General features: G+C 54.1%; 1 protein-coding gene and 2 non-coding genes across 5 annotated transcripts; all 3 read left to right on the top strand.

Moving 5' to 3' along the window:
* The first annotated feature begins 1,857 nt into the window (after nucleotides 1-1,857).
* On the top strand, nucleotides 1,858-27,044 carry LOC137358403 (ubiquitin-like modifier-activating enzyme 1). 3 transcript variants are annotated; one of them, XM_068024346.1, is made up of 14 exons: nucleotides 1,858-2,190; nucleotides 8,293-8,415; nucleotides 18,070-18,128; nucleotides 18,995-19,163; nucleotides 20,757-20,891; nucleotides 21,630-21,736; nucleotides 22,119-22,209; nucleotides 22,350-22,482; nucleotides 22,609-22,706; nucleotides 23,697-23,843; nucleotides 24,265-24,441; nucleotides 24,890-24,997; nucleotides 25,745-25,825; nucleotides 26,754-27,044. In XM_068024346.1, exons 2-14 carry the CDS (start codon nucleotides 8,293-8,295, stop codon nucleotides 27,027-27,029), a joined length of 1,704 nt encoding a protein of 567 aa, XP_067880447.1. In that variant the 5' UTR covers nucleotides 1,858-2,190; the 3' UTR covers nucleotides 27,030-27,044. The 3 variants fall into 3 exon arrangements, with proteins under 3 accessions (XP_067880447.1, XP_067880448.1, XP_067880446.1); XM_068024347.1 differs by lacking the exon at nucleotides 1,858-2,190 and adding an exon at nucleotides 2,300-2,405; XM_068024345.1 differs by lacking the exon at nucleotides 1,858-2,190 and adding an exon at nucleotides 2,740-2,833.
* LOC137358435 (small nucleolar RNA SNORA71) lies at nucleotides 19,535-19,665 on the top strand. The gene has a single exon (XR_010971217.1). It is a non-coding gene; the product is annotated as a small nucleolar RNA SNORA71 (small nucleolar RNA).
* LOC137358436 (small nucleolar RNA SNORA71) lies at nucleotides 25,383-25,514 on the top strand. The gene has a single exon (XR_010971218.1). It is a non-coding gene; the product is annotated as a small nucleolar RNA SNORA71 (small nucleolar RNA).
* Nucleotides 27,045-27,163: the final 119 nt, after the last annotated feature.

Genomic DNA, 27,163 nt, shown 5'->3' with positions numbered 1-27,163 from the left:
AATATTGAGAAATTATTTCAATTACTTCTTCCAATTGGAGTTAATTTCCCTCAGGTTATGAGGAAGCTTTCAAACTCATTTTCTTTTTATTTTAACGTATTAAAAAATAATAAATAAAAACGAAAATAAGAAAAAGACTTGCATTTATGTGATGCTTTTCAGAACCCCTGGACATCTCCATGTGTTTTACAACAAACGAAGTAATTTTTGAAATGTAGTCCCTGTTTAATATGTAGAAAATAATAATGATTAGAAATAATGATGAAATCACGATTAGGAAATGATTTAAAATTTAATTAAAATGATTTTAAATAATTATAACAAGACAGTCAAAAATTATATTAAAAATGTAAAATTAAAAATGATAAAAATTAAAATAAATAGAATGATTAAATTAAAAATTAAAAAGCAATGAAATGGTTAGAACAAAATTAAAAGATAATTATGAAATAATTATTTAAAAATAACTAGTGATTAAATTATAAAATGATTAAAATGAATATTAAAAATGAATAATTGTAAAAATGAAATGTTAGAAAATAAAAATTATATTAAAACTGTAAAATAAAAATTAAACATGATAAAGATTAAAAATAAATTCAATGATTAAAATAACTTAAAAGTGATTCATAAATAAAGGCTAGAACAAAATTAAACAATAATGGTTAAGCAATGGATTAAAAATAATTAAAAGTAATGATTATTAAAAATTAAATGATTAAAATGAATGATTGTAAAGATTCTTCTTCTTCTTTGGCCTCCTTGACTCGAGAGACAATGGATACGCGCCTGGAGGTGGTCAGTGGTTTGTGAAGCAGCGCCTGGAGTGGCTATAAAGGCCAATTCTAGAGTCACAGGCTCTTCCACAGGCACTGCAGGAAAAATTGGTTGTCGGGGCTGTTACACAGTTTTATTAAATGTTTTATTACCTGCACCCCCTTCCCCCCTCCCAGCTCACCCCCCACCCCCCTCGCAACCCCTTCCCAGCTCCCCCCCTCGCACCATCTTCCCGTGCACCCCCCCCCATCCCCTTCCCAGCTCCCCCTCGCACCCCCTCCTCCCGCCGGCATCCACCCATCCCTGAGCAGGGGCCCTAACAACCCCACTGCCTTGTGGGCGTCTCGGGAGAGTCCAAGGCTAAGGGAGTAAACCCCGACAGAAAATCCGGAGTGGAACCCCGTAGGCGGTCATGCGTCACCTTTGGCATGTTTTCCGGCAGTTCCTTTGGACCCCACCAGAAAGGCCGAGGGGGGGGTTTTGACGCTCGGGCAACTCCCAACCTCCATACATCCGCCCAGGCATCCGCCATGGAGAGATCACTCCATAGTCGCCTCACAGCGACCGAAACAGCACGGATGGAAAGATTTAATAGTCGGAAAATAAAAATGAATAAAAAAAGAACAAAGATTAAAAATAACAATTAGAAAATAATGAATGATCAATTAGAACAAAATGATTAAGTCATTAAAAAGAAAGATTAATCAATAATTAGAATATGTTAAATAATAATGAAAAATTAATCAATCATAATGATTAAATGACTACAAATGATTTGAAAACAACAAAATAATGATTTAAAATTAATGAAAGATAATTAAATATGATTAAAGTTTGAATCCTTTTGGGTCGGTCGATTTTTATTCCCTCATCAGCCCCCACGTTGCCTTTAAGGTTTAAAGGGGGCGGCGGCTTCCAATAGGTGAGTGGCGGGGGAGAGAGAAAAAAAAAACCTTCGATATCTCGCCCGCCCGCCCGCGTTATACAGGCGGCGGGTGTCCGCGTCCCACAAAATCGTAGCTTAATATTTAGGTTGGGGCGTCGGTTGCGCCCGCCCGACTTACCCCTCGCCGGCCGCCATCTTGCGGAAATCCCCTCATTCCCGCTCTTCGTATATATTTTTTTTCCGAAAAATAACCCTCCGTTCCCCTCGACGCCGGAATATCTTTTCCATCCGACTTTCATTCCTCGGCGGAAGAAAAGGAAACATAAGCTTTTATCGTTTAAAAAGGGGAAAAAAAAAAGCCGTCGACGTTGAGTTTAACGGTTTTTTCCGCTGGCCGCCATTTTGAATCTGCTTCTTTCCCCCCCACCACACCACCACCAAAGTTTTATTTTGTTGGATGAATTAAACAAGCGTCTCAAATCTAATGAGCGGGAAGAAGGTCGAAGAGCGAGAGAGAAAGTCGAGAGGCACGTCGCCGTTTTTAATTTTAAAAAAAAAAATACCCTCCGTGGGTAACGGTTCGGCGAGCCGGAAGTGCGGGTGCGGACCACTTCCGGTCCGCCATCTTGAGTCGCCGCGGCCGCCCTGAGGCGTCGGGGTTTTTTTTAAAAAAAAAAATAATTGTTTCATTAAAAAAAACGATAAAGGGGTCGAGAGGAGAAAGGATTCAGAAAGCAAAAAGGTAAAAAGAAATAAAGCGGGAGGTGAGAGCGGGAGCCGCTTCCACCCCCTCCCCAGGGGATCGGGCGAACGTCTCCTCGGCTATCCGACTCGGGAGGCCTGAGGCCTAGATGGCCGCCGCCATCTTGAATCCCGCGGGGGATTTAACCGGGGATAAAAATATTAAATATTCAACCTGCCTGTTCGCGAAAAGGAGCCGAGAGGGAGTTACTTGAGTATTAAGGTTACCCCGGGCTTTATTTAAAAAAAAAGAATGGTTTTCCTTTTCATTTTGGTTGTGACCTCTGGGGGGGGGCGGGGTCAGGGCCGGCGCCCTTACTTCCGCTTCCGGGTGACGACGCCACCGCCATTTTGGTTTCCTTCTGCTTGAGACTCGGAAGCGGCGAGAGAGGCCCCGGGGTTCGGAGCCGGAACCGGACCAGCTGCCGAGTGAGTGAAGGAGAGGGAGAACGCGGGATCAGAGGGACTCAAAAGCCTCCTTTAGACAACAGCCCCCTCCCCTTTAAAAGCCCTTCAAACCCCCTTCTTGTCCCAACCTCCCCCCCCCCCTCCATGGGTCACCCCCCCCCCATAAATAAATCGACCCCGAGGCTTTTCCTGTCTACTAGGCCGCATGAGGCAGGAGGTTAATATCTGCAAATATCCGTCGATATCCGGGCCGATACTGCGAGGGCTGTTGATACCATCAACATCCAGAATAATATTGGGCTGATATCCATTGATATATTGGAATGGGGAAATATTAATATTGATTCCCATCATTTTGGCGGAAATTATTAATATCCTTTGATAGCCAGAATAATATTGGGATATTAATTGATATCTGGGACAATAGGGTGGAGATATTAATCCTTGTATTCCAGAATAATATTGGGATATTAATTGATATCTGGGACAATAGGGTGGAGATATTAATCCTCATATTCCAGAATAATATTGGGATATCAATTGATATCTGGGACAGTAGGGTGGAGATATTAATCCTTGTATTCCAGAATAATATTGGGATATTAATTGATATCTGGGACAATAGGGTGGAGATATTAATCCTCATATTCCAGAATAATATTGGGATATCAATTGATATCTGGGACAATAGGGTGGAGATATTAATCCTTGTATTCCAGAATAATATTGGGATATTAATTGATATCTGGGACAATAGGGTGGAGATATTAATCCTCATATTCCAGAATAATATTGGGATATCAATTGATATCTGGGACAATAGGGTGGAGATATTAATCCTTGTATTCCAGAATAATATTGGGATATTAATTGATATCTGGGACAATAGGGTGGAGATATTAATCCTCATATTCCAGAATAATATTGGGATATCAATTGATATCTGGGACAATAGGGTGGAGATATTAATCCTTGTATTCCAGAATAATATTGGGATATTAATTGATATCTGGGACAATAGGGTGGAGATATTAATCCTCATATTCCAGAATAATATTGGGATATCAATTGATATCTGGGACAATAGGGTGGAGATATTAATCCTTGTATTCCAGAATAATATTGGGATATTAATTGATATCTGGGACAATAGGGTGGAGATATTAATCCTTGTATTCCAGAATAATAATGGGATATTATCGATTGATATCTTGAGTAATAGTGGGATGGAGATATTAATATCCATTGATATCCAGAATAATGTTGGGGTTGGGACATTAATATTAATTCCCCAAACTATGATTCTATGTATCAATAAATATTACTATTTATCGATTTTGGTGAAATTTATTGATAATTAGAATAATATTTTGGGGATATTGATATCCAGAATAATATAGTATTGGGGGGTGTAATATTTATATAAATTGTTACCCAGAATTGTATTTAAACAACGTTAGGTAATCTGTATAAAAAATAAATTCTCAGAATAATGTTTAAATCACGTTTCTAACCCATCTTCCTGGAAATGTGTTGCACATGATCTGGAATATTGATAGCAACATACGGGATAATGGTTTCATGGGAGGTATTATCAGTCTACCAAACAGTCTTTAATTTAACGTTGAGTGTGTTAATGTCTGACATTTATTACAAATATCTGCAGCCCTTCAGCTGGAAAATGGCCTGCTACATCCTTAAACTATGGATCAATGTGTCGAATAATAAATTAAACATCTGCAGCCCATCATCCAGTAAGTGGGTTGCAGATTTTAGTAAAATATTAATTAGGGTGTAGAGTAATGTTGAACAGACATCATCTGCATCTCGTGATCCAGAGAACTGGGTTGCATATGTTTAGGTAACGTTGGATTTGATCAATTACTACAGTTAGATTACAGTTTCTCTCTTTTTTCCCCCCCCCCCCTTAATAAGTGTTGATAGTTGTGTTTTATAAGTGGGTGGGGAAATTCCTTCTGCAGGCTGTGCTCTGGGCCCGCAGAGAGGTGGCAGACTGAGCAGACTCAAAAAGGAATGAAGCAGTGGGTTTTAAAACAGTTCCGTCCTGAATAACTCTAGTATAGATTGGCGTTCGCTGAGGCTGCAGCTTGCCACTGCCCCACCTCCTGTCTCGATCCAAGTGCGTGCAGGGGTGCTGCTGCGGTTTGACTTGCTTAAAGGAGTGCAGCTTTCCAGCACAGCGCTCTGGGCAAGGCTTCTGCACCTCTTCCAGCTAATCCCGCAAGGCACTGAGTTGAGGCGGCTCCCAGCGGGTCTTTTAAAGTCACGAGTCTCCCCGTCCTGTGCTGGGAAACATAAGTGAACGTAACCGAGGCAAACTGCATAATCTGCTGAAGGAAAATGCACTCTGGGGACTGGTGATAAGTGGTCGGTACGTTCCCATTAGGCTGGGAACGAATCCTGGTACCTCACTGGGTGGAATCTCTTCCCCGCCCTGCTTTGCTCCTCGTATCTCAATATCTGATTCCGTTGCAAGAGTCGGGAATTCTTGGGGGACCCTATTATTATTGGGGGAGCAAAGCAGTCCTGGGGAAACTCTTATCACAGGAGGAAACATCTCAGCGTGTCTACCCTAGTGAAACCCCTTCATCATTTTAAAGACCTCTATCAGGTCACCCCTCTCCGGCCCATTCGTCTCTTTTCTGGAGGAAACAGCCCCAAGTCTGTTCAATCTAACTGTTTTTGCTATTTCAGTGAGAACCGGAATTTAAAAATCTCTGACTAGAACGAGTGGCTTGATTTTTAAAACGATAAGTGCGGCATGCGGATTTGTGCTGTCTCCTGTACTCTTGATTTTGCTGTGAAGCACTGAACTAGGCCCATTATTACCGGGGGGGTGGGGGGGGTCGAGAGCGTACCTCTGTTTTCTGCGCTCTCTTTCCCATTGTGTGGAATTGCAGGTGGTTGCGGAAAGCTGACGGGATTCCCGCCGAGCGTTTTGCGCTGGTCTGTTTTTAAAAATCGCTTTGAAGCAGATTAGATTTCGGAGTGTCCTCGCTGCAGCTCTTGGCTTCCGATCCTGGCTGGAGTTAATTATTTAGCAGGGAGTGTCTGATAGCGGCCATTTCTTTTCAGTCTTTTTATTTCCAACCCCTGTGTAAATGCTTACTGTGCTGCTTGCTTCAGTGAGCGGCCTCTGGGCAATTAATAATTTGCCCTTTCGCTTCCAATTTGCATTTTCCATGTTATTTGAGTTTGACCTGTCTCTCCCCCCTCACCCCCCCCCCCCCCCCCCCCCCCCGCTCCAGATCCTGCTTTTGTCTGCTTTGTATCAGAGCAGCACTGTCTTTCTGACCACTTCTCCTCCCGAGCCCAGACTCGAGCTTATGTAGGGAAATTAGACACTTGCCAGCACAGAAGCAGGACGTTCGGCCCATTTGCTCCGTGCCAGCGTTTCTGCTCCATGCGAGCCTCCTCCCACCCTTTGCCCCACCGCAACAGCCTTCTGTTCCTTTCTTCAAGTGTTTTATCCAGCTTCCCTTTAAATGCATGGACACGATACACCTTAACCACGCCCTGTGGTAGCGAGTTCCACATTCTCACCACCCTCTGGGTAAGGAACAGGCCCTAACAGCCCCCCCCCCCCCCCTTTAGATTAAATTGGGCATGGGATCTGGAGACATGAGGTTCATGGACTGAAGCTTCACACCAGTCTGGTGCATCTTGGAACTGCAGTGCAGGCAGGTGTCAGCCTGCACGCTGTGCAGTGAACTGTGGGAAAGGTTTTTGAGCAGCCGCCCAGTTTTTTTTTGATTTGAGACTTTGCTCTGGGCGGGGGAGGAGGGTCTGTGGAATTTCACAGGACAGGGTCGTCCTGTCTCGTCTCCGTCAGCGTTGGATGCGCATCCCGTACAGGCAACGTGGTACGCGTGTCGGCAATGCCAGTGAGACCGATTCCTCGCCTCGCGCAGGCACGGGGACTGGGTCATGTCTGGAGCCTACGCAGGCATCGCCCTTCGATCAGTGGCTCTCGCTTTCGCCTCCCAGTCAGGTCCTGGGTTCACGCCCCGCTCCAGAGACGCCAGCGCAAAATTCAGGCCAACGCTCCCGCTGCAGTGCTGAGGGAGCGCCGCACTGTCGGGAGGGTCAGTGCTGAGGGAGCGCCGCACTGTCGGGAGGGTCAGTGCTGAGGGAGCGCCGCACTGTCGGGAGGGTCAGTGCTGAGGGAGCGCCGCACTGTCGGGAGGGTCAGTGCTGAGGGAGCGCCGCACTGTCGGGAGGGTCAGTGCTGAGGGAGCGCCGCACTGTCGGGAGGGTCAGTGCTGAGGGAGCGCCGCACTGTCGGGAGGGTCAGTGCTGAGGGAGCGTTTCCTACGGTTGCTGCAGTTCGAAAGAAAGTCCTTCCTTGACTGTGAAGCACTTTCGGACGTCCTGCGGTGGAGAAACGGGAGCCCGTTTTCTTTTGAAGTTTTCTGCGTGTCTCTGAGGTTCAGCCGTCAGTTATTGAAGATGGGAGACGAGCTCTCTCGGTGAATGTGCTCCCTGGTTTTATTGCATCAGCCCTTCTAAAGAGCGATCCAGTTAATCCCACACTCCACCCCCACCCCTGCTCTTTCCCCACAGCCCTGCAAATTTCTCCTGTCCGGTATTTCTCTAATTCCCCTTTTGAAAGTTACTATTGAATCTGCTTCCACCGCCCTTTCAGGCAGCGCGTTCCAGATGATGACAACTCACTGCATAAAGAGAGGTTTTTTTTCCCTCATGTTGCCTTTGTTTTTTTTTTTTGAGCCAGTGATCTTCAATCTGTATCCCTCTGGTTACTGACCCTCCTGCCACCGGAAACCGTTTCTCCTTATTGACTCCCATCACAACCCTTCCTGATTTTCAACGCCCTGATTAAATCTCCCCTTAACCTTCTCTGCTCTAAGGAGAACAATCCCAGCTTCTCCCAGTCTCTCCACGTCACTGTAACCCCTCATCCCTGGAACTATTCTCTTAAACCACCTCCGCACCCTCTCCAAGACCGTGACACCTTTCTGAAACTGCGATGCCAGTAATCGGACCCAATACTCCAGCTGAAGCTGAATCAGTGTTTTATGTAGATTTAGTGTCACGTCCTTGCTTTTGTGCCCTGGTGCCTCTTGTTATAAAGCCCAGGATCGTACGTGCTTTATTACCTGATTGCTAACCTTCCTCGCCGCCCCCAAAGAGTCTCGCTGGCTACATTTGCTGTACTAGTCAGGAAGACGGCAGCTGTTGACACTGCGCTGGGCACAACTATAATTTGCGAAGGGTGGGAGCCAGGACCATTATGGCTTGGTCACTGAGACTGGTTAACTTGTTTCACGTCCATTTAGCACATGTGTCTGAGGTCTGTTCAGTCAGCGACGTGTCTCTGTTCGTTGTTGGGAATGCACTGTGGCTGCGCTGGAAGTATCTGCGCCGGTGTGAGAGCTGGGTTGCCCACGCCTGTCCCCTCTGCCTCCCTTTTAGTCCTTTTGTTCCCGTTTCTCCCACAGATGTCCAGCTCGCCGCTTTCCAAGAAGCGCCGTGTGTCCGTTTCTGCAGCAGAGCCGAAGACTGCTTCCAACTGTTCCTCCGTCAACTCCCTACGGACTGACTCGCCTGCAACTCCTGCCAACGTGAGTGCTTCCTGGCCATAACTGGGGGGTGGGGGGGCTTAGGAGAGGGCCCGCGGGGCGCGGAGGTGCGGTGTTCGACGGGGTGACTGCTCAGGAGGAGGCCGTTCTGTAAGATCCTCCACCTCAACTCCAGTCTCCCGCCTTATTTTCCCCATCCCACAGTGTCCAAAAACCTGTCGATCTCAGCCTTCGAAGATCCTCAATGACTGAGCATCTCCGGGGTCGGGAATTCCAAAGCCTCGCAGCCCTCTCCATTGAAGAGCCCCCTCCATTTTATTTTTTTCTTGTAGCTCTTGGTTGCTGGGTTGTGCCACCTGTAGCTAGGCAATGAGTCAGAGCTTCCAGAAGAGGGGGGAGAGAGCAAAAGTTTCCAAATTGTAATCTCAGGAGCTGGGCGGGTGGTTCCTCTGTGACTGCATAAGTGCCTCAAATTGGATCATTAGTCATCTGCCATTCCTCATATGATATCATAAATCCCTGGGCTTCGAACACAAAGCTGTGCTGCGAATGTAAGCTCCTTTTCTTGGCACTCCCGGCTACAGAATCTCACGCTGGCCAGCGATACGCAGTGTGGCGTCAGTGGAGATAATGCGCCTGGTCCCCCCCCCCGCCGCCGCCCCCCGGGGGGAGGCGGGTGTGGCTGGCGTCGCTTCAGTGAGCTGCCAGAGAGGGTAAGGGGGCGGAGGTAGAAGACTGCCTTGCCTGGGAGCACCTGGAAATGGAGGGGCACGCATGCCAGCTGGTTTCTTGTGTGCCGTCTGATCACTGAGTCTCAGCACTTGTGAGCTGCTCCTCTATTCCAGCGGGGCATATCGAAATGCCAGGTTCTTGGAGGGGGGGAGACTTGATTGCCCTCCAGAGAGCTGGCATGGGCTTAATGGGCTGAATGGCCTCTTTCTGTGCCATAATGATTCTATAATTCTTGAAGCAGAAGGTGGCTCACTACTTTGCCTAGTGTTGAGGTTCCACTTTATAACCTGAGATTTTGCACCTGTGATGCTGTTAGACGAAAGGGCGTGTGTCAGGTTTAGGATAGTGTAGAGGGAGCTTTACTCTGTATCTAACCCCCGTACTGTACCTGTCCTGGGAATGTTTGATGGGGGACAGTGTAGAGGGAGCTTTACTCTGTATCTAACCCCCGTGCTGTACCTGTCCTGGGAGTGTTTGATGGGGGACAGTGTAGAGGGAGCTTTACTCTGTATCTAACCCCCGTACTGTACCTGTCCTGGGAGTGTTTGATGGGGGACAGTGTAGAGGGAGCTTTACTCTGTATCTAACCCCCGTGCTGTACCTGTCCTGGGAGTGTTTGATGGGGGACAGTGTAGAGGGAGCTTTACTCTGTATCTAACCCCCGTACTGTACCTGTCCTGGGAGTGTTTGATGAGGACAGTGTAGAGGGAGCTTTACTCTGTATCTAACCCCCGTACTGTACCTGTCCTGGGAATGTTTGATGGGGGACAGTGTAGAGGGAGCTTTACTCTGTATCTAACCCCCGTGCTGTACCTGTCCTGGGAGTGTTTGATGGGGGACAGTGTAGAGGGAGCTTTACTCTGTATCTAACCCCCGTACTGTACCTGTCCTGGGAGTGTTTGATGGGGGACAGTGTAGAGGGAGCTTTACTCTGTATCTAACCCCCGTGCTGTACCTGTCCTGGGAGTGTTTGATGGGGGACAGTGTAGAGGGAGCTTTACTCTGTATCTAACCCCCGTACTGTACCTGTCCTGGGAGTGTTTGATGGGGGACAGTGTAGGGGGAGCTTTACTCTGTATCTAACCCCCGTACTGTACCTGTCCTGGGAGTGTTTGATGGGGGACAGTGTAGAGGGAGCTTTACTCTGTATCTAACCCCCGTGCTGTACCTGTCCTGGGAGTGTTTGATGGGGGACAGTGCAGAGGGAGCTTTACTCTGTATCTAACCCCCGTACTGTACCTGTCCTGGGAGTGTTTGATGAGGACAGTGTAGAGGGAGCTTTACTCTGTATCTAACCCCCGTACTGTACCTGTCCTGGGAGTGTTTGATGGGGGACAGGGTAGAGGGAGCTTTACTCTGTATCTAACCCCCGTTTTTTTTTTTTTCTCGTTTTTTTTCCAAGGTGGCCTTTATAACTCAGGCCCCTTTTATATACACACTTAAATTTTTAAAATAACTTTATTAAAAACAGAAATAAGCAAAAACTCAAATTAAAATGCCATTCTCGGCGTCGACAATGCACTCCAGTCCCTGCAGTGCCCACCGGTCGCAGAAGGCCTCAAGCGTACCGGCGGACACCGCATGCTCCTTCTCCAGGGACACCCGGGCGCGAACGTAACCACGGAAGAGGGGCAGGCAATCGGGGAGGACGGAACCCCCGACGGCCCGCAACCTGGACCTGTGAATTGCCACCTTGGCCAGGCCCAGGAGGAGACCGACGAGGAGATCCTCTTCCCGGCCCAAGCCCCTCCGCACTGGGTGCCCAAAGATCAGGAGCGTGGGACTGAAGTGCAGCCAGAATTTGAGGAGCAGCCCCTTCAGATACTCAAATAGGGGCTGCAACCTCGCACACTCCGTATAAATGTGGAACACGGACTCGTCCAGGCCGCAGAAAGTACAGGCAGCCTGGGAGTCCGTGAACCTACTTAAAAGTCTATTGCACGGGACTGCTCTGTGCAGCACCCTCCACCCCAGGTCCCCGATGTAAAGGGGGAAGACACCCACGTAGAGAGACCTTCATCGGGGTTTCCCCTCGCCGCCAGATGGCAACGCGGACCGCCAGGGCGTGTCCGGCCGGCTGACGAGGGCGAGGAAGTGGCGAGTGTGCAGGAGCAGCCCGTACAGGAAACGCCTCCGCGCCGATTGGAATGGCACGGAGGGCATTTCCGAGCGGCGGCTCGGGTTGTACGGGACCGGCTCCCGAGGAGGGTTTCGGGACCTGGGTCCGATGAGCAGTTCTGGCCGAGCGGGGGTCAGCTCCGCCGGGATCGCTCCGCACTCCCGAGCCCCCTCGCTACCCACAGATAGGGGCGTCCTGGGGGTTTTGGCTACTCCTCCGCCCGCCGGACCGTCCCCGGAGTCGGCCGCCCGGACAGCCGAGGCGCTCTCCTCCGCCGGCGGGGGAGCGCCCTGACTGGAGGCGACCATGTTCCAGACTCGGAAAAGATCCCGGTAAAAGACAGGCAACTCCCTCAGAGAGGCGCGGCTAACGGACTCCACCGGGAGCTGCGTGTCGTCTTGAAGGCAGTGACACTGGCGGAAAAAATACGTCGCCAGCGCACACCATCTGGGAGGACGCTCGACATACAGGTATCTCTGCAGGGTCCGAAGGCGGAGAGTCGCAGCCTGGGTGCGGACGCACACCAGCGACTGACTACCCTCCTCAATCGGGAGACTCAGGACCGCGGCAGAGACCCAGTGTTTCCTATTCCCCCAGAAGAAATCGACGAGTTTCTTCTGGATCTTGTTGGCAAATACAGGGGGCGGGGCCAAAGTGACCAACCGGTACCACAACATGGAGGCCACCAGTTGGTTTATGACCAGCGCTCGGCCCCTGTAGGAAAGCACTCGGAGCAGTCCTGTCCAGCGCCCCAGCCGAGCGGTGACTTTCGCCTCCAACTCCTGCCAGTTTGCCGGCCAGGCTTCCTCAGCGGGCCTAAGGTGGACTCCCAGATAGAGGAGGTGCATGGTGCTCCACGCAAAAGGTGTCATCTCCTCCGGCAGGGAGTCCACCCGCCACTGACCAACCAGGAGTCCGGAACATTTCTCCCAATTGATCCTCGCGGAGGACGCGGCAGAAAAGGTCTGCTGGCAGTCGCGCATCCTCCGCAAGTCAACGGGGTCTGTGATTGCGAGGAGCACGTCGTTGGCGTAAGCCGAGAGGACGACCCGACCCGCATGGCCGGCTCGCGCAGAGCCAATCCCGTCAACCTCCTGCAAAGCAGGCACAGGAAGGGCTCCACGCAGATGGTATACAATTGGCCGGACATGGGGCATCCCTGACGCACTCCTCTCCCAAAGTGAAGGGGCGCCGTCAAGGACCCGTTAACTTTGACTAGACACTCTGCGGCGGCGTATAAAAGTCGGATCCAGGCCACAAAATGCGGCCCGAGTCCGAAAGCGCGCAGAGTCCCGAAAAGGTAATCGTGATCCACCCTGTCGAATGCCTTCTCCTGATCGAGGGAGAGAAAGGCGACCGACTGACCAGTCCCCTGGTAAAGATGGATCAGGTCCCGGACCAGGTGGATGTTGTCCTGGATGGACCGGCCCGGGACCGTGTAGGACTGGTCGGGGTGGATCATGTGGGCCAGCACGGAGCCCAGGCAGGCAGACATAGCCCGGGCAAAGATCTTATAATCCGTGCTGAGGAGGGAGACCGGACGCCAGTTTTTAGGCAGGCGGAGATAGCCCCTCTTCGGCAGCAGGACGATGACCGCCCTGCGCCACGAGAGGGGCATCTCCCCGGTCGCCAGGCTTTCCCCCAGGACCCGCGCGTAATCGTCCCCCAGGACGTCCCAGAACGCCCTGAGGAACTCCACGGTCAACCCATCCAGCCCTGGGGATTTGCCCCTCGAGAGCTGGTGGAGGGTGCCAGTCAGCTCCGCCAACGTGAGCGGAGCCTCCAATCCTTCGGTGCCCTCCGGGCTGACCTGCTGCAGGTCCTCCCACAAAACTCTGCGCGCATCCTCGCTGGACGGATCCGGAGAGAACAACGCACTGTAATAAGTCCGGACCAGGAGGCCCATTCCCTCCGGATCCGTGATGGAGGATCCGTCGTCGGCCAGCAGCTCGATGAGCTGCTTCCGGACCCCCCGCCATTTTTCCAGCGAGTGGAAGAAGGGTGAGGCGCGGTCCAAATCTTGCAGGATCTGGATCCACGGCCTCACGCACGCGCCTCGGGACCCTATGAGCTGCAGGTCCCTCGGCGCGCCCTTCTCTTTGTACGCCTGCCACAGGGCCGGGTCCACGACGGCATGACCGAGGCGGGACTCCAAGTCGAGCACCTCCCTCTCAAGGCGCCCGATCTCGGCTTCCCGCCTCTTGGTCGACCCCTTTGCGTACTCCTGACAGAAGACGCGGATGTGTGCCTTGCCCACATCCCACCATAGCCTCAAGGAGGGGAAGCCCCCCTGCTTCCTTCTCCAGTCGGCCCAGAATCGACAGAACGAGTCCCGAAATCGCTCGTCCTCCAGCAGCCGGTTGTTAAAGTGCCAGTACGCGGACCCCGCCCGCGTGCGGAGCGGAATGAACTCCGCCCACACCAAGCGGTGGTCCGAGCACGGCACCAGCTGCATGGAGGCCGCCGAGACGCGGGATGCGGTCGATTCGCGACCCTCCTCCTCCAGACCTCCACGTGAAGGCGCTGGAGTCGGGATGGAGATTGCGCCAGACGTCCACCAAGTTAAGGGAGCTGATCAGTCCCCTCAACTTCTCCACCGACGCTTGGCCGCGCTGGGGACCGGAGCGATCCCCCACTTCGAGGGTGCAGTTAAAATCCCCCCCGAGGATGATGCACTCGCCGCTTTCGATGGAGCTCAAGAGAGCGGACACTTCTTCAAAGAAGCGAGCTTGCAATGCGCTGGGCCTGGGTGTGTACACGTTCACAAAGTGGAGCGGCACGCTACCCAGGCGAACGGCGAGGTGGAGCAAGCGGCCCGGCACTAGCTCCTTGACCCCCAAGATCTCCGGCTGAAAAGTCAGGGCCAACAAGATAGCCACCCCATTAGAAATAGGGGTGAGGTGACTCATGTAGACCCCACCCTGCCACTCCATGAGCCAGGTGGCTTTGTCTCCCGGAACGGTGTGGGTTTCCTGCAGAAAGCTCACCGCGTATCTCCCTTCCCGAAGGACTGAGAGATTGTGAAATCTGCGGTGAGACCCCCTGCTGCCGTTGATGTTGAGGCTGGCTATGGTTATCTTCATGTCAAAGGTACTTAAAACCCGTCACCAACAACTCACTGTGAGGAGGGAGTGGAAGTGCACCTGGCCTTCCACTCCCCCAGCAACCCATTGAGGAACACATTAAAACGGCGCCTCTCAACCAGTTTCACGCCCGTGCGCTTGCCCGTTATCTTCAGGGCAGCACGGACGGACTGGATGATCAGCGCCAGATTCGACCAGCGGTCGAGGGCCAGCTGAACTTTATTGCGGCAGCCCCTGCAAACCGCGAGGAAATCCCGGAGTTCCGCCGTGGGGATGAGAGGAGATTCGGTGGGAGGCACGAGGGACTCCACCACCTCACTGGCGATGGAATCAAGATCATCCTCCGTGCCCCACACTGAATCCCCATCCTCCTCCGGGTCGTCACCGCCAGCAGCCGACACGCCCACCGCACACTGTGGGGCGGACGTCCCGGCTGCGCCAGCTGGTCCCGCCTCCGTCACGATCCCACCCCCAGGATCGATGGCGGAGGAGTCCTCTCTGGGTTCTATTGTGAAACTGGAGCCTGTAGGCACCAGCGGTTCAGGACCCCCCTCCAACTCCGTCCCCAGGCCAACGAGTGGTCCAGGGGAGACATAAGATCCCGACTCCGGAAATCCAGCCGGAGCTGAGACCGGAGGCGGAGAGAGGAGGCCATCTCCCGCTCCGCCAGCCCAGCAGATGGGGCAGCATTCTCGGTTATAACCGGGTCGGGTGTCTCTCGGTTGGTGGTGGACTCCGGCTGGGAGGGCCGACCCTGTGGGGCCTCTCCCTCCCCTTCACTCAGGGCACCCAACCCAGTAGCAGTGGCAGAATGGGTGGAGTCCCCAGGCTCCCCCACCACAAGCAGGGCCCCACTTACTCCTTCAGGAAGGACCTCATGTACCGGGGCCTTCCCCTCCCATCCATCCTGAGGAATAGGGAGCTCCTGCCCGGACTTTGTAGCCTTGGTGGCAGTAGGGGAAACCTGGGGACCCGAGACAGGAGACAGCTCCCCTCCAACAGATGGGCCCTGAGCCTCAGGGCCCCTCGTTACCTCTGTGGAGAGGTGCCTTCTCCTCATTTTCCCACCAGGGCGCAGAGGCTCAGAGACCTCCATGTCATCAGAGGCCTCCGCCTCCGCACTCTCTTTTTCCTTATTCACCCTGGGCTTGAGCCCAGCCCTGGGGCAAGTTGACTCCCCGAGATCGGGCTTTTCGCTGAGCTCAGACTCTGGTAGTGTTACGGTGTCCAGGGGACGCGCCTCTCGATGTTTATTTCTCCTCCGCGCCTTCCTTCCACTTGGACGGTCACCCCCCTCCCTGCCGGAGGCCATGAAAACCACAGCCTCCGGTACCGACTGAATGGTATCTGGTGGAGGTGTAGGGGGGGTGGGAGGAGGTGCAGCGTCGCCACCCTGGGCCGCCGAGTTGGAGTTGGCAGCCGGGAGGTTGGGGCAGTTCTTGCGAACATGCCCCACCCCCTTACAGACATGGCACCGCACCCCGTCCAAGGTCCAGAAGACGCGGTAGGCCGTCCCCTGGAATTCTACATTAAAGTGGCCCTCTGTCACCTCCTCCCGCGCCAGCTGCATGAATAACTGGCGGCGGAAGGAGTACACGTGTCGGAGGCTGTTCTCCCGAAGACCGAGCGGGACTAGGGTGAGCCCCGTCTTTACCTCCCCCAGATGGTGCAGGTGGGGAAGGAGGAGCTCACCAGGAATTTATTTAGTTTAGAGATACAGCACTGAAACAGGCCCTTCGGCCCACCGAGTCTGTGCCGACCATCAACCACCCATTTATACTAATCCTACACTAATTCCATATTCCTACCACATCCCCACCTGTCCCTATATTTCCCTACCACCTACCTATACTAGGGGCAATTTATAATGGCCAATTTACCTATCAACATGCAAGTCTTTTGGCATGTGGGAGGAAACCCACGCAGACACGGAGAACTTGCAAACTCCACACAGGCAGTACCCAGAATTGAACCTGGGTCGCTGGAGCTGTGAGGCTGCAGTGCTAACCACTGCGCCACTGTGCCGCCCCTGCTAACCAGTGCGCCACTGTGAAGGGCGGGACGTTGGATAAAATGACCCTTTGCGCAGTGGCCTCCAGGGGGTCCACTGGTGGAAAGGTCCCGCCCACGGTGAGCCCCTTGCTCAGAGCCAGGGACACCGCCCGCTTGGTCTTCAGGAATAACACTGCCTTCTCGTGCATTTTAGAGGCTGCAACAATGGCCGAAGGGCCAACAACCTCAGCCATTGCTTTCACACATGCCTCGATAGTCATGTTCGGGTGGACGTAGCTCTTGACTCCATGCTTCGATGTTAATAAAGCAAACGGTGACGGGGCAACAGGTGCAGCTGCAGCAGCCGCAGCAGCATATGAATGGGAAGGCCCCGCCACTGGCGAAGAGGTGCTTGGCATGGGGTCGCAGAGCTACGCCCACCCCCAAGAAACAAAGCACACAACAGTTTTGTTTAACACAAGCAATATGATGGGGGAGGGGGGGATGGGAATAGAGGAGGATAGGGCTGAAAAGGACAAGGAGAGGATAGGTGGCCGAGTGATGGAAGAGAGAGAACAGCTGCGAGGATGTTACAGTTCACTTGGTGGTTGGAGCACCTTCCTGCAGAGTCTGCAGTTCAATCTTCCAGTTAGGGGAGGGCTCTTCGTCCGGGTCGGTTAGAGCCGCCCGGTTCTCTCCCTTTTCTGTTGTTGTATAAGGATTTTCTTCAGCCGGGCAGCTCCAGCCGTCCCGAGCCACACAGTTGGGGGTGGGGAGGGAGCCCCTTTTGTGCAGGATGGCTGATAAATACAAGACCAAATACAAGGGCTCCCTATAGAATTTGGCAGCCCCACCCCTGGATCTTCCGGTGCCTTCTCCCTCCCCCAACAGTCCAAACAACCAACAGTTCTCTGGTGCTCCAACACCCACCTCTCCAAAATGACTCTCAGGTCTTCTTAGTCTTGAAAAAGTGCAACAGTTCCACAGTAAATACAGCTGTCTCCACTCTACAGTCACCTCTCTGCAGTAACTCCAGTCTCCTCTCTACTCTCCAGTTGCAGTTGCTGCAGCACAGGTGCAGCTGCTCCCCCTGATTGCTGGCAGGAAGTGTTCCAAATTGCCCAGCCAATCCCAGTACTGTCCCTGTCCTGGGAGTGTTTGATGGGGACAGTGTAGAGGGAGCTTTACTCTGTATCTAACCCCCATGCTGTACCTGTCCTGGGAGTGTTTGGGGGACAGTGTAGAGGGAGCTTTACTCTGTATCTAACCCCCGTGCTGTACCTGTCCTGGGAGTGTTTGATGGGGACAGTGTAGAGGGAGCTTTACTCTGTATCTAACCCCCGTGCTGTACCTGTCCTGGGAGTGTTTGATGGGGACAGTGTAGAGGGAGCTTTACTCTGTATCTAACCCCCGTACTGTACCTGTCCTGAGAGTGTTTGATGGGGACAGTGTAGAGGGAGCTTTACTCTGTATCTAACCCCCGTGCTGTACCTGTCCTGGGAGTGTTTGATGGGGACAGTGTAGAGGGAGCTTTACTCTGTATCTAACCCCCGTGCTGTACCTGTCCTGGGAGTGTTTGATGGGGGACAGTGTAGAGGGAGCTTTACTCTGTATCTAACCCCCGTGCTGTACCTGTCCTGGGAGTGTTTGATGGGGACAGTGTAGAGGGAGCTTTACTCTGTATCTAACCCCCATGCTTTGGGAAAAGTTTGATTTGATGTTTAACAGGATGGATTTTGGTGCTGATCCTTGTAACTGTTCCATTTACAGGGTATGGCCAAGAATGGAAATGATGCTGACATTGACGAGGGTCTCTACTCCAGACAGTTGTAAGTGAGACTGTTGTCTTTTGAACTGCTAGCAATCCGAACGCGAGACTGATGCGCCTACGGGCATGATGTCTGACCCGGTCGGGTGGCCTCCACGGTGGCGAGTCCATGGAAGTCGGTGATGATGACTGGCATCACTGGAGCCTTAGCCCGCGGAGTGGGGGGAGGGGACGGTGCGCGAGAGTGCACCTGCTTTGTGCTCGGTGGCATGGGAACGGTCCTTCTCAAAGCGTCAGTGACCTTGTGGGGCATTCTTTGAGGATGGCTGCTGTCCTGTCAGCTCCCTTCCAACATTGACAAGCACTCAGTGCTTGAGTGCGTCGCTCTGCGCTGGGAGCTGTTCCCTGCCACTGCTGTGAGACTTTTTAACACCCACTTGTACATCCAGCCAGTCAGCCCCTTCACTCTTCCTGCCCGCCCGTCCTCCCCTCAAACAGCTGAGGGCCGAATCTTGCAGAGCAGTAGGCGGCCGTTCGGCCCATCGTACCTGTGCCAGCTCTTTTAGAGAGCTGTCCAAATAGTCCCGTTCATTTTCTTTCCCCATAGCCCTGCGTCAAAAATATTCTCATCTCTCCCCCTCTGGTTCTTCTACCGATTATCTTAAATCTGTGTCCCTCTGGTTACTGACCCTCCTGCCACTGGAAACAGTTTCTCCTCACTCACTCCATCAAAACCCTTCTTGGTTTTGAACGCCTTCCCTTAACCTTCTCTGCTTTACACAGAGCAATCCCAGCTTCTCCAGTGTCTCCACATTAACTGAAGTCCCTCATCCCTATACATGGAGAGACACTTAACCCCCCACCCCGTGTCTGTTTCGTTCTCTTCTGTTTTAGAAACTCCTTCATTAGTCGTCCTTGTCTTTGCAGGTATGTCCTTGGCTATGAAGCTATGAAACGTATGCAAAATGCCAATATTCTCATTTCGGGAATGCGTGGCCTGGGTCTGGAGATTGCTAAGAATGTGATACTGGGAGGCGTGAAGACTGTGACTATCCATGATCAGGGTGTTGCACAGTGGCTGGACCTGTCCTCTCAGGTAAATCGTCCCTCTGTAAATTACAACCAACGGGGCCCTGCTCCCTCTGTGGGTCTGACTTGCTGCTGTCAATGCTGTCAGTGGGGAGGAGGTGGACTGAAGACTGAACAGGGAGGCAAGGAGCAGTACTGAGGCAGGGCCTGGTGCTGTTCATGAGAGGCAGTCCTGACCCAGGACTGTCGAGCATCAGAATGAACAATCATCGAGTTCCCTGCTGGCGTCTGGTGCGATGTAGGAAGGCAGAGGGATCAGGAGACCAGCACGGTCCCCGGTCCTAAACTACCTGTGGGGGGTGATGCCAGCTAGAATGTGGGCAGTGGGCGGGCGGAACTTTGTATTTCTGTCGCCGGTCGGGCTGATACTCGTGGGCACCCTGCATTCGAAAGTGACTGTGGCATTGCCCCGTTGCCAGGTCATTGATACTGCAGGAACAGTAACACAAAGGTTTATTCCCGTGTTTCCTGCAGATGTGGTCTCCAGGAAACCTCGTCGCCTTTGGACAGATTGTATGGAACCCCCGCTGCCGGGTTTTTCTCTGCCCGATTCCGGTACCTCATTACCCCAGTGGGAAATCCCAGTGCAATCTCCCACAGAAACTCCCATTCCCTTGTGTTTATCCAGCTTCCCCCTTGAATACATCGATACTATTCACCTCAACCACTCCCTGCGGTGGCGAGTTCCACATTCTCACCACTCTCTGGGGAAAGGAGTTTCTGCTGAATTCCCCATCGGATTTATTAGTGACTGGCCCCCTAGTTCTGGTCTCCCCCCACCCCCCCAACAAGTGGAAACATCTTCTCTACGTCTACCCGATCGAAACCCCCTTCATCATTTTAAAGACCTCTATCAGGTCACCCCTCGGCTTTCCCTTTACCAGAGAAAATATCGGTAAGGGATGAACTGTGGGATATTGGATTTACCTCACACATCCTGTTCCAGGGTCTAAAAATGCTACTTACAATGTTTTTTAAAAAAAATTGTATCTTTTTTTGTGTAAATCTGATTTCCTCTCAATCTGGAATTAAATCTGCCTGTATTTGTGTGACAATTCGAAGAGGCGCTGCACTTAATATGAGGCTTTCCAACAGAGAAAATTCCTTTGCTTTATTTTGTTCACATTTCTTTTGTGTACCGAATGTGAAGCTCTGAGGGAGAGAGAGGGGAGCAGGCCAATGCATGAGCGCCGAGTATTGCTGAATCAGCACTCTCCTCTCATACGGTATAAATTTGGTGCATTGGTATTCTTGCGGATTGTCCTGACGAGTGCAAGATGAAAAGCTTCGACAAAATGTCTCTATTTTCAGCAATACGCAAGTTCTGTACTACCGACCGATCGCGGGATCTTACTGCATACAAATTGGTGGCTGCGTTTGTTGTAGAGCATTGTGGAGGGGGGAGCGCGGTTGACGTGCTCTGAGACGTATCCTGGGGATACGAGAGGTTCTGTATGCATGCACCTTTCTTTTAATGGGATACGAGGCCCTGGAGCTGGTGTCTGTGGATAGAGATTTAACATGTTTATTGTCACGATTGCCTTCACTTTGCAGCTGCTGGTCGGCCGAACTAACTTGCCTCATTCTCTGTCCCTGACAGTTCTACCTTGGCGAAGCAGACCTCGGCAAGAACCGAGCTGAGGTGTCCCAGCCCCGGCTAGCAGAACTGAACACCTACGTGCCGGTGACGGCCTACACCGGGGACCTGACTGAGGAATACCTGCAGCAGTTCCAGGTACGTGACCCGTGGGGATTGGCGAGCGTTGACCGCCCGTGCCAGACTGGGAAACGAGGTGTCAAACTGTGGTGGTGGGGGGGGGGGTAAATAACGTCCCCTCTTTTCTAACCGTCAGAGGGCAAGCTAACCTGCAACGTACCTGGCAGCTGATCTCCCCTCCCTCCCTGCTTTCCAGCCGCCATTTCAGCTGAGTTGGACTGTGCGCTTTGTTGAAACCGTGTCCGCCCCGGAGCTGAATTCTTGCTCGGTTTCCCTCCGCTTTTCCCCGAAATGCTGTCGTTTGGCGTACAGCCGCAGCGGGAAGGGGACAGCGGGGGAAAGCTGCCCTTCCCGTCGCTTCCCCGAGTGACGGCCGCCCTTGAGAGAGCATAGAGAGCCCACCCCAAGAGAAGAGAGCGCTTTGAATCTGACCGGGCGCAGTTCCGGACCAGATGCGATGCCCTCCACGGTCGAGCAACCCACTTGCCCTCGCGGCCGCCGAATCCCGGAGGGGGACCGTGTCTGGGGGAACCGTCCCCATTGCAGCTCGAGTCGGGGAAGCACTCCTGCCTCCCGTTCTGTGCGATGGCTGGAATCTCATTTTGAAGCACGCAGCGACCCGGTCGTGTGGGTTCTTGATGGGCGGGCCGTGGCACTGATTCCGAGGGGGGGGGGGGGTTCTCGCTTGGGGTAAGCGTGCATCAGAACGGCGTCCATCTGTGTCAAGTGACGCCTTGTCCGCCCTCTCTTCCGCAGGTGGTGGTGCTCACAAACTCCACCCTGGAGGAGCAGCTGAGGATTGGGGAATTCTGCCATTGCAAAGGAATCAAGTTCATCATTGCAGACACCAAGGGGCTGTTTGGGTGAGTTGAGACATCGCGGGACAGATGTCGGATAAGGGGTGAATGTTGGCCCCAGGGCACGGGAGAACTGCCCTGCTCTTCCTGTAGTGGCCCTGGGCTCTCTTGCGCCCGCCTCGGGGAGGGGTTCATGGTTTGTTGTCTCATTTGCAAAACAAAAAAGGCACCTCGAACATCGTATCTGACCCATCCCTTCCTGCTCATTTCAAATGGAATTCATTGTCTAATTCAGAGTAATTTGATTGGCGTGAAGTGCGGGTTTATAATTGAACTGAGTGTCCGGGTCATTGCCGAACATGTAGCAGGACGTGCTTCAGTTGCTAAACTCTGCTCACGTCTGTCCCCCCCCCCTTTCTCTTTCCCCCCCCCCCCCCCCACACCGCAGGCAACTGTTCTGTGACTTCGGCCCGGAGATGATCGTGTTGGATACGAATGGGGAGCAGCCGCTCAGCGCCATGATCTCCATGATCACAAAGGTACCGTGTCGTTGAACGCATCCCGCACCCCCCCCCCCCCCCCCCACCCCCCGTCCCTGCTTCGGTAACCTGCCGCTTTTCACCCCCACTTCGCCCCGGTGTGCATGAGTTAATGCGAGCGGGTGTCGTTTGCCTTTCAGGACTGTGCCGGGGTGGTGACCTGTCTGGACGAAGCCAGGCACAGCTTCGAAAGCGGTGACTTTGTAACGTTCACGGAAATCCAAGGGATGAAGGAGCTCAACAACTGCGACCCAGTGGAGATCAAAGTACTAGGTTGGTGTTTCTGACGTCTATCTACCCTGTCAAACCACTTGAGCGTGTCTCACTGCGATCGCCTCTCGTTCTTCGAAACTCCAGTGAGTATTGGCCTCGTTTACTCAGTCTTCACCTCTTCTGCAGGTCCATACACTTTCAGTATCTGTGATACTTCTGGGTTCTCTGATTACATCCGTGGAGGGATTGTGTCGCAGGTCAAAATGGCCAAGAAACTGCGCTTTGTAAGTATGAAGACTTGGACTGACACAATGACTTTGCAGTCTCAGGGTTCTCTGCCCCCCCCCCCCCTCCCCCGCTCTGCCCCCCCTCCCCCGCTCTGCCCCCCCTCCCCCGCTCTGCCCCCCCTCCCCCGCTCTGCCCCCCCTCCCCCGCTCTGCCCCCCCTCCCCCGCTCTGCCCCCCCTCCCCCGCTCTGCCCCCCCTCCCCCGCTCTGCCCCCCCTCCCCCGCTCTGCCCCCCCTCCCCCGCTCTGCCCCCCCTCCCCCGCTCTGCCCCCCCTCCCCCGCTCTGCCCCCCCTCCCCCGCTCTGCCCCCCCTCCCCCGCTCTGCCCCCCCTCCCCCGCTCTGCCCCCCCTCCCCCGCTCTGCCCCCCCTCCCCCGCTCTGCCCCCCCTCCCCCGCTCTGCCCCCCCTCCCCCGCTCTGCCCCCCCTCCCCCGCTCTGCCCCCCCTCCCCCGCTCTGCCCCCCCTCCCCCGCTCTGCCCCCCCTCCCCCGCTCTGCCCCCCCTCCCCCGCTCTGCCCCCCCTCCCCCGCTCTGCCCCCCCTCCCCCGCTCTGCCCCCCCTCCCCCGCTCTGCCCCCCCTCCCCCGCTCTGCCCCCCCTCCCCCGCTCTGCCCCCCCTCCCCCGCTCTGCCCCCCCTCCCCCGCTCTGCCCCCCCTCCCCCGCTCTGCCCCCCCTCCCCCGCTCTGCCCCCCCTCCCCCGCTCTGCCCCCCCTCCCCCGCTCTGCCCCCCCTCCCCCGCTCTGCCCCCCCTCCCCCGCTCTGCCCCCCCTCCCCCGCTCTGCCCCCCCTCCCCCGCTCTGCCCCCCCTCCCCCGCTCTGCCCCCCCTCCCCCGCTCTGCCCCCCCTCCCCCGCTCTGCCCCCCCTCCCCCGCTCTGCCCCCCCTCCCCCGCTCTGCCCCCCCTCCCCCCCTCCCCCCTCTGCCCCCGCTCTGCCCCCCCCCTCTGCCCCCCCCCCTCCCCACTAACCCGTGTCTTCATTATCCCCTTAGAAATCCTTAAAAGATTCGCTGGTCGAGCCGGACATTGTGACTACAGACTTCGCCAAGTTTGAATATCCTCCACAGCTGCACCTCGCCTTCCAGGCATTGCACCAGTTTGTGCAGAAGAACGGTCACCTGCCCAGACCCAGGCATCAGGTACAAGCAGGAGGAGGGAGGCAGAGTGAGGAGTGGGTATGAAGGGAGAGAGCGAGGAGTGAGCAGAGGGGGGGTGGTGAGTGCACGGGGTGAGTACTTGTGGGGGGTGGGGTGGGTGGGGAAAGGCGACAGTGGGTACAGGGGGATCAACATGTAGCTGCCAGCGTGCCAAGTGAGTGGAATCTAATGCTTATTCTCCTTTCCAATCTGCGATCCTCTGTTTAAAGAAACCAGTTCTCCCGGAATGGATATCTTTCCAGTTTGTGTCTCCATGAAATCTGTGTTTAAAAAATGATGGGCGAGTTTTTTTTGCCAGTTGTAGTTGGGTGGGGGGAGGGAGGGCGGACAGAGCGGGTGGGGCTGGGGCGTGAGCGATTCCGGACGTAAAGCTGATCTCTTTTCCCCCCCAAACCCTCCCCAGGCAGATGCGGACGAACTGGTGAACCTAACCAAGGGTGTGAATGAGAAGCTCTCTTCCTGCAGCCGGCTGGAGGAGCTGAACGAGGGGCTGATCCGGAAGTTGTCATACGTGGCAGCGGGTGACCTCGCCCCCATCAACGCCTTCATCGGAGGGGCAGCGGCACAGGAAGTGATGAAGGTACCGGCCGAGCCACCGCCCCCCTTCCCCCCCCCCCCCCCCCCCACCACCACGTGCATCAAGGGAGGGAGGGATATGCGTTCCTGAACGGGGCCCTGGGTGGCAAGAATATAAACAGTGTATACCTGCAACCCCCTGCATTAAAAATTGATTGTGACCACCCCCCCCCCCCCCCCCTTTGCAGGAACAGTGTTCTGAGTGATGATCCCGTGTTCCCTGGGATGCCTCAGTCCCCAGTGAAACTCAGACAAAAAACAGCCAGCGTCCCTGGTCGCTTGGCAAGTTACACGGGGCTGGAGGTTGGGATTTATTCTCCTCCCCGCGAAGTGCACGGCCCTAGCTCCTCCTGGGAGGTGTCCGCTCCCTGACCTGTGTACGTGTGTCTGTGTAATCTGCCCCGTGCTGACCCACCACCCCCTGTCTCTTTTGTTCCCTTTACCCGTTGCAGTCTTGTACTGGCAAGTTCACGCCAATCATACAGTGGATGTACTTCGACGCGGTGGAGTGCTTGCCCGAGGAGGACGACGCCTCGCTCACCGCCGAGAGCTGCAGCTTCGTAAGTCTGGCGGGCGGATGGCTTTGGGGCGGCTGGATTGGAAGCAGAGTGAGGTGGGGGTGGGTAGGGGTGTTGTATATGTGTGTGTTTGGTGGGGGGTAGGTACGTTCATTTGGGAACGGATTATAATCAGACACTTGGCCTCTCGCTCAGTGCCAGGGCCTGGTGCTGTTCGTTGGAGGCAGCCCTGGCCCAGGACAGTGTCAAGCTGTCGTCAAGTTCCCTGCCAACCTCTGGTGAGATGCCAGAGCACCGGGCTGTCAGAAGACCACCACAGCCCTGGGTACTACACTACCCGTGTGGCGGTGCCAGCTGGAATGTGGGCAGTGGGCGGGTGGAGCGTTGTATTTCTGTCGCTGGTCGGGCTGATAACTCGCGGTGGGCACCCTGCATTCGAAAGTGACTGTTGGTATTGCCCCGTTGCCAGGTCATTGATACTGCAGGAACAGTAACACAAAGGTTCATTCCCGTGTTTTCTGCGGATGTGGTCTCCAGGAAACCTCGTCGCCTTTGGACAGATTGGGCGGGACCTGGGTTTTACTCCGCCCGGTTCCGGTACCTTCGTTGCACCGTGGGATCTTCTTTGGCCACCTGACCGGGCAGATGGGGCCTTGGTTTCGAGTCTCATTCGAAAGACGGCCTCTCCAACGACGCCGGCGCTCCCTTGGAGCCTCGCTCCTTTCCTCCGCGCTCTTGCTATGTTGTTGGAAAGTCCCTGGTCACCCTGTTCCTTTCTCCCCCCCATAGAGGAACTGCCGCTACGATGGGCAGATTGCGGTGTTTGGTGCTGCCAATCAGGAGAGACTCGCCCGTCTGAAATATTTCCTGGTAAGTACACGCGGGTCAGCCGTGTAGAATTGGGACCAGGGGCGGGGTGCGGTTGGAATGCAGCTTTGTCCTCCCCAGCAGGTGGGCGGGCGGTCTGTCTTGGCTGCTTGTCGCCAGCACGCGTGTGTTCGCAGATGGGACTCCAGAGTGGCTGCTGCAGCCCTGCCGTGCGCTGCAGCAAAACAGCTGTGTCCGTCGTGGGATTGGGACCACCCGACTCCGTTAGCCGGCCCTCAGCGATTGGAGCAGACGGCCATCGCCGCTATCCTGCTCATCGCCGCGTCCTGCATCAAACTGGCAGCACAGTCAGGCCATTCGGCCCACCAGGTCCGTGCAAGCGTTTGTCGTACATGAGCAGCTTCCCGCTCCCACTTCACCTCAGCCCATCAGATCGTCCGTCTGTTCCTTTCACCCTCGTGCGCTTATCCGGCCTCCACTTAAAAGGGGCCCAAACCTCAGAGACCCTGAGTTTCAGTTTGCATTTCTATAACGCCTTGCATGGCCACCAGGTCAGTCACTTGTAACGTAGGCAACACGGCAGCCAGTTTGCGTACAGCAAGCTCCCACAGACAGCATTGTGACAATGACCCAGGTCATCTGGCTTTATGAAGTTGGTTGACTGATAAATATTGGCCTCAGGACACTTGTTTTTAGCCGTTTTTTAATGGCTCGTCCGCAAGTCGGCACTTTCAACAATGCAGCACTCGCACAGTACTGCACTGTAGTGTCATCCTTGATTTTTATGCTCACTTCCTGGAGTGGGATGTCAGCCCGGAGACCTGACACTCGGAGGCTGACACACAGGCAGGATTCCCTCCCTTAGGCCGACCCGGGCTGCAATTCGGGGCTGGGTTGGTGAATATCTGTCGCCCAGCAGCTTGCGGCATCTCGCCTGCTGCCTCTGACCGATCTCTGACTGTGTGCGTAGGTTGGCGCCGGAGCCATCGGCTGCGAGCTGCTGAAGAACTTTGCCATGATCGGCCTGGCCTGCGGAGAGGGAGGCGAGCTCACCGTCACTGACATGGACACCATCGAGAAGTCCAACCTCAACCGGCAGTTCCTCTTCAGGCCGTGGGATGTGACGGTAAACGGGGAGTTTAATAAACGGGGGCTGCCTCGGCGAGGACAGGAGATCGTGCTGGGGAGGGGGTGTGGTTATTGTTCACCCTTTATTAGAAAGGTGGGGGGCAATGAGCTGGAATAGAGTAGCAGCAAGGCTGAAGGAGTTCAAATACAAGAACAGGTTACACAGACTGGGCTTGTATTCCCTCGAGTGTAGAAGATTAAGGGGTGATTTAACTGAGGGGTTTAAGATGATTAAAGGATTCGATCGGTTCA

This window comes from Heterodontus francisci, chromosome 49, assembly GCF_036365525.1.
Source record: "Heterodontus francisci isolate sHetFra1 chromosome 49, sHetFra1.hap1, whole genome shotgun sequence".
Taxonomy (NCBI): domain Eukaryota; kingdom Metazoa; phylum Chordata; class Chondrichthyes; order Heterodontiformes; family Heterodontidae; genus Heterodontus; species Heterodontus francisci.
This window is presented reverse-complemented; position numbering and strand designations above follow the sequence as displayed.

What these genes read in the sequence shown, in the direction of transcription:
- LOC137358403 (XM_068024346.1), top strand. Translation starts at nt 8,293, where the DNA reads ATGTCCAGCTCGCCGCTTTCCAAGAAGCGCCGTGTGTCCGTTTCTGCA. An exon ending in AGTGGAGATCAAAGTACTAG is followed by an intron (nt 22,483 to 22,608) that starts GTTGGTGTTTCT and finishes CCTCTTCTGCAG; the next exon opens with GTCCATACACTTTCAGTATC. An exon ending in CCGCCGAGAGCTGCAGCTTC is followed by an intron (nt 24,998 to 25,744) that starts GTAAGTCTGGCG and finishes TCCCCCCCATAG; the next exon opens with AGGAACTGCCGCTACGATGG.